Genomic DNA, 10,158 nt, shown 5'->3' on the forward strand with positions numbered 1-10,158 from the left:
TTCATGTTTAGCAAACATTAAACATGTGCCGCTAAATAATTTCTCAATCAAGGTTTGCTTTTCCTACTCTATACTTCAATTTTGACATTGCATAATACACAGAGAAGTTAAGATTTGCTTTTCCTACTCTATACTTCACTTTTCCTACTCTATATTTCATATTAGCAAACATTAAAAGTACAAAATCTGTACTTCACTTTTATTGTTAGAGTTGTGTCAAATATAGTGTATAAGGTAGGTTACAGTTGGACTAGGAGTTGTATTGTGTTTACATAGAATGTGGAGTCGTGTCCTAATAGGACACTTGTATCCTAGGCCTCTCTTATATAGTGAGGGTAGACACACGATGTAACCTATGCCAACATAATAGCACCGGAACATAAGGGAAGCCGGCGGCATGTGCCGGTGTCCAGGACGACCGGGTGCGGTATTGTAGCGGTGTCACGGGGAGGAGCGCCCGTAGTCATATGCCCCGGAGATGTAGCCATATCGGTGAACCTCGTTAACAAATCTCGGTGTCGTGCTTGTGTGATTGCTTGGTTCTCGGATGATCAACGAAGTGCCTCGAATTTATTCTAACAAGTGGTATCATGAGCTAGGTCGGTGGAGGTCGGTTGTTGATTTAGAGGATGTCAGTTTGATCGATGGAGCGGCTGCGAGGGTTGCCAGGTGATTGCGGTGGGATCGAAGTTGTTCGCGGAGGTCAACGGAAAGATCAAAAGCAGTCTAAACGGTGAAAAGTAGCGGCAGGTTTCGATCAAAGCGGTGGTCGAGAGCAATCAGAGTTTTCGGCGAGTTCGTACAGCAGCAGATTCGATCCGGGCAGGCAGCGGTAGGTTGGTTCGGTGCGGAAGCGCAGCAGCGAGGCACGCGTGGCGGTCCAAGAAGCTGCGTCAGGTGCAGCACGTACATAACGCGGTCCGCTCGGATGCTCGGAGTGCAGGAGGTTGGATCCAAGTGCGCGTGGCGGCTGAGGACCTGGCAGCGACACGATCGATTGGGTGCAATACAGCGCATGTGTCTGGACTAGGTGCAGCGCGGAGCCCACGTGGCGCCAGGAGCAAGCAGGCCATGCTGGGTCATGGCTCAGATAGATTGGGCCGTGAGGGAGCATGTGATAGCTGGTGGTCAAGGCGTGTTGTTCACAGGAGGCTGCGGAGCGTACGGATATGCTGCTGAAGTGCTGAGACATGAGATTTGTTTGAAGACAAAAAGAGGATCGTGTCCTCACCTGACACATAGGCAGGCAAATCAACTGGCGAACTAGAAAATCACAAGGGATAGTTCATTGGATGGCAAGGGCAGAAAGGCAAAGCTAGCATTTTAGGGTTGAGCCAAGGGAGCGGATCACGTGAAGACCAGCTAGTTGGAATTGCTAGTAGTATGCGGAGGTTCTGTTCATCTACTTGGGGAATCGCGTGCACAGCTCAGATAATTTTTTTAAAAAGATTGTTGGCGCGACAGGGATGTTTGAAGGCGTTGCGGGAAGTCATGTCAGCTAAGATGGAATTATCATGTGATGGATGGAAATTCGCGGAAGACGATTTGGGAGCCTCGAGCGTGTCGTACAGTCGAACGAGTTCGGCTGGGTCGGACTAGGCAGTCTGACGGATCGACGCAAGTCGGTTGATACAGAAGACGGTGTTGTGATCGGCGACGACGACGTAGGAGCGTGATGCTGATGATGACCGACTTCTGGACGTAGGAACACGTGGCGCAGGCCCCAAGGGCTTGTGTGGCTTCGACAAGACTATGGCGCGGGATTGATTCAAGGTGGTGTATACATGGAGCTTAAAGTCGATGAGGCGCGGGGGTGGACTGATCATCTACCATGGAGTCATGTTGAAGGTGGAGCTGGATTGAGGGGCTACGGTATAAGGATCCAGAGAATCGAAAGCCTATTCAGCGGGAAAAAAGCGAGTGACGCGTAGTTCGGACTCGAGCCCAGTGGTCTGATGAAATCATGAAACTCGTCATCGGTCGGTGATAATCGGTGGTACTCTGCAGTGGGTTGAGTGGTGTGGGTTCGCGACCCTTGAGACTCAACCGGGACAGCGGAGGCTCGACGCGGTAATAGCGGCGTGGCGTGCGATACGCACGGGACATGGAGACGGGCCAGGGCTCTGGTGGTCATACATGTGGTGAGACAACTGCGAATTTGACTCGGGATGACTACAAGCAACGGTGGAATTCTTTCAAGTTTCAGACAGGCGGTCAAGAAAGGAGCGGTGATGTTGAGTTCAGGTAACTCTTATGTGTGACACCCAATATGTGAGTTGTTCATTTTCACGCAGGTCAGTGATCAGTGTGTGATGGTGTTGGACTGATACTCTGGAAGTTGGGAGCACAAACTAGAGTAACGAGGAACTTAATTTTGCTCGAGTGTTGACTGTGGTCAAGAAAAGAAGTGACTACAAGTTGCAGGTGGAGTCATATGGAGTCTTTGGAGTAGCATCGGTACTCACGGGATAAACTCAAGTCCAATGTACATGAAAGTTTGACGCATGAACGAATTCAAGGTGGTGGAGAATATTCGCCAAGGTAGAGTTTGTTAGAGTTGTGTCGAATATAGTGTACAAGGTAGCAAGGTTGTCAGAATCGCGATTCTTTTGTACGATTCTATGACTTTACGATCCAAACTAAGCCCTCTGATTCTACGATTTTGGTTCATAAAATCTACGTTTTTACGATCATGGTAGTTAAGATTCTACGATTTGCGATCCTGCCATCGGACTTCCGATCCGATTTAGAATCACGATTCTGACAACCTTGCAAGGTAGGTTATAGTTGGACTAGAAGTTGTATTGTGTTTACATAAGATGTGGAGTCGTGTCCTAATAGGACACTTGTATCATAGGCCTCTCTTATATAGCGAGGGTAGACACACGATGTAACCTATGCCAATATAATAGCACCGGAACGCAGGGGAAGCCGGCGGCATGTGCCTGTGTCCAGGGCGACCGGGTGCGGTATTGTAGCGGTGTCACGGGGAGGAGCGACCGTAGTCATGCCCCGGGGATGTAGCCATATTGGTGAACCTCGTTAACAAATCTCGGTGTCATGCTTGTGTGATTGCTTGGTTCTCGGATAATCAACGGAGTGCCTCGGACTTATTCTAACATTTATCATTAAACTTAATATGTTAAAATTTCCACATTTCACATTTTGAATCATTAGAAAAGTGCCGCAAAAAAATTCAACTACATTCATCAATACACATTTCACATAACACAATTGATGAAATGTGCGAACCAGAAAGTTTTGGTATAGGGTTCAAATATAGCTACAGCTACAACAATTATTTTTTTCAAGATTCACATAAGCATATTAGGTTAGCAACAAGCAATATACCTACAAATCCATCTTACAATCTAAATGACGAAGGTTAGTTAGAACGTCCAAATCAAGATTGCAGATATGGGATTACAAGGGGCAAGATTTCCGCATGAACAAAAAGCAAAACCAGATGGAAGAAATAGAACAAACCTGGAGCTAGACTTGTCGGAAATCCACCCACTCCGCTAGATGGAAGAAATCAACCAACTCCGCCAGGACTCAAGAACTTCGATTCAGCTTCAATCCATATTTGTAGAAAGGAACGACTTCAACAAGAGGGTAGACCGCAGCGACTGAGCCGAGAAGAAAGAACAGCGCGGCGAAGCTCAACGGAGAAGGCCGACGGAAGAGAAAGGGGAATCGGGGAGTGGGAGGAGGGGTCACGGTTACCGCGACGCAGTAAATGTAAACCTGGCGTAAAGTGGTTGGTGGGGTCCGTCCGGTTTTCCCGACATATTGCAAATACGTGCGGACTGGAAACACAATACAACAGCTATACATGGCAGTGGGCTAGCCCAAACACGGATCGCGGCGCAGAACGGCCGGTGTAGGATCCACCGGTACATCACGAAAATGCTCAAAATGACTTTCCGGTCGTGCTCCCCATCTAGCTGGTTGCAGCACCGCCTTTGCCGGTACAGCTAGGCCTCGGCGGTTCGCAGCGGTGGCTGAGTGAACAGAGGGATCTATCAGCATGTACAATGATTGATACGATAATCTTAAGTCTTGTATGTAATTTAGAAATGACAAAAAAGATGTCTACAATAAGTCATCTCTTATTTTTATTTTTAATAACTAGCTATTCGTAAAAACGTGGTGAGACCCATTTAGAGAGGACAAACTTTTTCTTATGAGTTCTTTCTTCTCCACCTTATCATTTATCTACATGTCACTTCTAAGATAGCACCATTGTACATGCCCGTTGGCAAATAGTATAGAAAATTAAGGTGGTGTTTGGTTCTCTAGTCATATGACTTTTTCTAGTTCGTAGGACTTTTTGAAAAAGACTCTCAAGAAGGTGCTTCTAAGGACTTTTAGCAAAAAATTTCACCTTGTTTGGTTTGTTAGGAACTTTTTCTAGTCCCAACACAAAAAAGTCCCTGGAACCAAACACCCCCTAAGACTTTGCTGTCTACGTTCCAAGATGCTAGAGTTTCTTGGTGCGTCGATCTGCAAACAGTGCGAACAAAGTCGTGCATATCCTAGCTAGGAAGGATTGTTGTAAGTCGTTATGTAAAACTTGGTTTCATGTGGCTCCCGAGTGTATTAGCTCGGAGATTACCGCAGAGGAGGTTGTGAACTTTGAATAAAATGGCAACGTTTACCAAAAAAAAGTGATAGGATTACATCAATTTGAAAGTTTTTTTTGTGACATGAAGTTTGAAACTTTGAATCAACGGAGACCAATGATCCGACGATTGTTGGGATTAGAGTTTGATCAACGTGCGATCGTGACGGTCGCGAGTACTGTAGTAGGAGTATATATTCAACCCTGACCACCAACGACCTACCGAAACAGCCCGGATCGATATGGCACCGGCAGCCGCCCCTTGTGTTGCCGACGGCACGGCGGTGACGGGGTCGGTGAGCGAGGTGCCCAAGGTGACGGGCACGCATGACTTCACGATCCGCGAGTACAGCCGTACCAAGGGCATTGGCGTCGGCAAGTCGATCCTGTCGCAGCACTTCTCCGTCGATGGCCGGCGGTGGCACATCCGCTTCTACCCGGACGGCTACAGCACGGCGGACGGCGGGTGGATCGCCTTGTACGCGCAGACGCTCCACAAGCCGCAGTTCCTTCCCGTGAGCGCCGAGTTCACCTTCCAGCTCCTCGGCCCCGACGGCGACGTCCGCCCCACGCGGCGGTCCGACCGGGCCTGCAAGTACGACACCTTGTGCAACAGCTGGGGCATCCGGCGCTACATCACCCGGGCGCACCTCGAGAGCGCGGCGCTGGGCGCCATCCACGCCGACTCCATCACCGTGTGCTGCACCGTGACGATCCACAAGGCGCGGAGGAGGAGCCTCTCCGTCAACCGCCCGGGGCTCGTCAAGATGCCGCCGCCGCCGCTGTCGAACCACGGGGAGAACGCCATCCGGTTCCTGGCCAGCGGGAAGGCCCCGTTCGACGTGCGGTTCGAGGTGGACGGCGAGGTGTTCGAGGCGCACCGGATGGTGGTGGCCGCGCAGTCGGCGTGGTTCGAAGGCCTCCTCTACGGCCACGGCCGCGAGGCGGGGAAAGATCTACTGCTCGAAGTAGGCGGCGGCATCGTCACCGCGGAGGCGTTCAGGGGCGTGCTCCACTTCATCTACACCGACGAGATCCCCGGCGAGGCCGCCAAGGGGAGGGGGTCGTACGACGTGACGCTGCGGCTGTTGGTGGCCGCCGACTACTACCTCATCGACAGGCTGAAGCTGATGTGCGCGTGCAGGCTGGGCGACTTCATCAAGGACTCCACCGTGGGCACGCTCATGGAGATCGCGGAGGCCTACTCGTGCAAGGACCTCGAGCAGGCGTGCCGGAACTTCGCGGCGCGCAGAGGGCTGAGATTGCTGCCTAACCTAGCAAACATACAGAGCGCGATAAGGAAGAGGTTAACGTCCAGCGGCGCCGCTGCTCCGGCGACGAGGAGGATCATGGACGTGGCATCCACGAGTGGCGCTGACGCTGAGTGAAGTTTTTTTTGTGTGTGCATGCATGCATGCATATGGTACGACGTATACTTATTAGGGTAACCTGTCAGACTACATACATTATGGTACGTATATAAACAGTACTTAGTAGCGGCTGTATAGTGCTGATCTGATCGATATAGCTTGTTTTGTTTTATGTTGAGTTAAATACATTGGAGATGCTTCAAATTGTCCTGCGTAGTAAGTTTAGTGTCTAAAATTATAAAATACATGAAATTAATAGTCGAACTTATCCGGCGTGTAAATACGATGACTTCATCTCGTACCTGGACATACAGTCCGGGGTTGCCTACTCCTGTCTTGTGCTCCCATCTGTACTCCCGCACCGTTCACTTACCATCCTACGGTGCTAGCATTTTTTCTCACCTCGCATCTTTTTTCGCTGCCAAAACAAATCACAAAACAACCATATTCGTTTATCTTTCCGGTACTGCATCCGTATCTTTCCTTTGTGATTGTGACTCGGCGCCTGGTTGCTGCCGCTCGGCCCAAGCCGTCGTCGATCGACCACTCGGTCAACCAAGTCTCCGTTGATCATCGTTGTGCATCAGCTCCGGCGCCCTGGGCTTTTGATGTTCAACGGCGGCAACAACAACGTGGTGAGAGCGCAATTGTGGCATTGACGGCGAGCAGCATCCGACGGAGCTTGCGCATCAATGGACGGGATGGTCTCCCTGACCTCGTCATGCACCTCACGGTCGCGCAACCATGCGGGCGGGGCACGGTGATGACACTACGACTCTAGAGGAAATCTCCGCAGCTCCTTATTCTTGAGGACATCTCGTTGGCAGATGCTTCTCTTGTGCATGTAATCATTGTACTCGGCGGTGCACCACATAGTCAGATTGGGCATGGCGCCATAGTTGACAGTGCCATGAACCAGAGGAGTGTCGATCGACTAGTAGCCGTCGTCGATGGTGACGAACTTGGGCGGCGCACGGTTGGGTAGGCTCTGGAGCCCGGTCTCAATGCCGATGACATCCTGGTAGACTGGCAGACGTCCCACATGCACAAAGTTCACAAGGCGGGGCTGACTGCCGCGACGGCGTCGACTTGCCGGCGAACGCGTTGGTCTCAGTGGCGCCCACGAAGAGCACTCGTACCGGTGCCGCCTCTCTCAATGTCGAGCTGAAGCTCGTTGTTGCTCGTGCGGCTAGCCCGCCAACAGCAGGGCCAAGTCGACACGCGACGCTGACATGGGCGATGGCTGAGCGCCACGTAAGGGATCGGGGAAGAAAACAAATATAGAGTAGTTTCGATATGTTTTGGCAAGTGGGGGGAGAAAAATGCTGAAATCGTAGGATGATAAATGAACGGTGGGGGAGTACAGATGGGAGCGCGAGACGGGAGCAGGGCGGCGTACCAGCCTGGCAGTGACAAAGCGAAAATTCTAAACTTACGGACAGCACCATACGGGCTACCCTCTACGGACGACTATGGCCCCACCCCTGATCCTTTTTTTCCCGTGAATTCAGTGGTGTGACCCCGTTGATTTCCAATTATTTTTCTCCACGTACTCCCGTAGATTGCAAGCAGTAACAAATGTCCGTAGCTCTAGCAAAGTTGGTGGCCTGGCAGAGTTTTTTTTTTTTGAGAAAATGGTGGCCTGGCAGAGTTGGAAAGGCGCTGAGTGGCCCATGCATGAGGATCTTTTTTAAAACCTCATATTTTATTTAATCATGTAGGAAAACCCCGCAAATTAAAAAAAAAGTGTTACTCCTGATTGCGGCTTGAATTGCACGCACGGGTTGGTCACGATACCGTATTCTGCTCAGTAGATATTGACGTGGTCGAACTCCATATACTGCATTGCTATGTGAAAAGTAATTTTGAAGCACGGAAACATTGTGTCCTTTTTTTCCAAGTTCAAAGAAAAGAATATTTAAAGCTAAAAAATTGTATTTTTTTGTACATGCACACATAGAAGTGCAATATATCCGTGTGAATTTTCATCAAAATCTATGTTTGTATGTGAGAGTTAAAAAAGACAAATACATTGAAAAATCAGCTTGTTTTTTTTGCCGGATTTTTGTCTTTTTTGCAGGGTATAATATAACATAATTTCGAACGAAACTTGAAAGTCACTTAGAGCAGATGCATACTTTTTTGTTTAAAAACAAACAACTCTTTTTGAAACTTTTAGGTTCCAGGTTTTAGCCTTTCAGAAAAAAGCATGGTCAGTAACCACCGTGCTCCAAGAGTCCACTTTGGTTGCTATGTACCACTTCAAGTGACTTTCATTTATATATGGCGCTTCTATGGACCCTCACAAGTTTTATTTTACTTTCTCAAGTTCTTCATTTTTATTTTTCATATTATTATTATCATTAAAAAAAAGAAATGTAAGAGAAATTACAACTGCCATAAACTTAAAGAAAGGGTTGGTGCATTTGAAAAATGTTCAACATGTTCTTGGAAAATGTTCCAAATGTATTAAAAAATTAACAAGTGTTCTTGAAAATGTTCATATTGCATTAAAAAATTGGCAATGTGTATTTTTAAAAGTTCAATGTGTATTAAAAAATTATTCTGTAGCATCTTGAAAAATTGTATTAAGAAGTTCAACACAATATCTTTTAAATGCATGTTGAGTAGTTGACAAAATAGAACTTTGTCAATTTGTTAATAATTGGGTATTATAGAAATACAATGAAGATAAACAGTAATAGCGTGTACTTCTTGTTCGGAATGAACATACATAAATTGACACAATAATTTATAATATAGGTTGAACTAATTCAACCCCCATAAATTTTTGAAAAAGTTCATGTCTACCTCTTCAAAGTACTCAACAATGAAAACATAAAAAATATTTAAAATAATAAATATTTCCATATTGTATTGTTATATGGGAAATTTGCGTGCCATGACAGTAAACATGAACTTGGAAATAATAAGAGTAATACCGATAGATAACGCAATAGGAAAATTGCAGAGAAATACGTGGAAAGTGTCTATATAGCGTTGTAGCTAATAGGTAAATGCATGTCATATTTCAGCCGAGTGGACAGATCGAGCCGTATTTGGTCAGGAGCTGCCAGGTTTGAAACCCCTCCAATATGATTGCTTTTCCATGTTATTTGGCACTAGCATACACTATATTTCAGATCTTTCCTATGTGATTAAATAAATACGAGTGGGTTTCTGTAAAAAAAATCACCCAACACTTTCCTGCTCTCAGGCACTAACTAGTGGTCACCGCCACGTGGGCTGGTGTTTGTTCAAATACAGAAGGAGGCACCGTATTTGCATGGCCGGACAAGTTCTAGCACCAGTTCTGTGTTAACTTTAGACACCAAATTGACGACCGTGCAAGCAAGTTGAGGCACCTCCAATGTATTTAACTCTTTTATGTTGGAAGTTTGAAACTTTTAGCCAATTGGTGTGCTAAAGTACTCTTTAAATTGTTACAAGCTCTCATTGTCGTGAGAAAGAGATGGTCATATCTATGGCTTAATTGTCTTGAGAGGTTGCACTTCACACTACACATGGCAAGAATTTATTTCCATGTTCTTTGTTTTGTTGGGTTATGAACTTGTTCTATTGTTCTTTTCACACTATTATGTTGCCAATGCGACAGAGATTACAAAGGAAACACAAAGAAGAAGAAACTACGAGATCCCCTTGGCTAAGGGAAGGATAGGAATTTTAGTTATCACTTGCGGGGGGTCTTTCTCAAGTCGATCATCAGGTCAACAAACCATGCATTTTGCCAAGCCAAATTATCGTACGCTTCGGCTCTTTATTAGTTGCCCAAAAATAAAAATTTTGGAAGTCAATTCTGCTTGCGAGTAACAGTGCATAGCCCGAGGCCAAGACCAGGGTGATGCAAGCAGTCGACGCATCTCAAAGAGGTCGAGCCAGGACCTTGTCGGAAATAGGGACGGTGCGGTTAGCTGCGGTGTCGCCGACGTAGTCGACGATGAAGCTTCTTTGGTGTGGATGGGGGTGGGGGCTATTCCTTTTGATTCATTCTTGGATTAAACATCGCCTGATCTCGACATGGTGACGCCATGACCGGCAGCGGGGTCGCCGACGAGGGTTGGAACAGGGGTGAGGCATGTGGAGAGGAGGGAAGAGGCGGAGAAAAGAAATTGCGTATGTTACGAGGTAGAAGATGAATAATAG

The 10,158-nt window shown here is 47.3% G+C and overlaps 1 protein-coding gene across 1 annotated transcript; it reads left to right on the top strand.

Moving 5' to 3' along the window:
• The first annotated feature begins 4,866 nt into the window (after positions 1–4,866).
• On the top strand, positions 4,867–6,012 carry LOC119358214 (BTB/POZ and MATH domain-containing protein 2-like). Its single transcript, XM_037624867.1, has one exon. The coding sequence runs from the start codon at positions 4,867–4,869 to the stop codon at positions 6,010–6,012; it is 1,146 nt and encodes a 381-aa protein (XP_037480764.1).
• The last annotated feature ends 4,146 nt before the right edge of the window (positions 6,013–10,158 follow it).

Source organism: Triticum dicoccoides, chromosome 2A, assembly GCF_002162155.2.
Source record: "Triticum dicoccoides isolate Atlit2015 ecotype Zavitan chromosome 2A, WEW_v2.0, whole genome shotgun sequence".
Taxonomy (NCBI): Eukaryota; Viridiplantae; Streptophyta; class Magnoliopsida; order Poales; family Poaceae; genus Triticum; species Triticum dicoccoides.

Bases quoted from the DNA above. Each gene is read 5' to 3' on its own strand.
- LOC119358214 (XM_037624867.1), top strand. From the start codon at position 4,867: ATGGCACCGGCAGCCGCCCCTTGTGTTGCCGACGGCACGGCGGTGACG.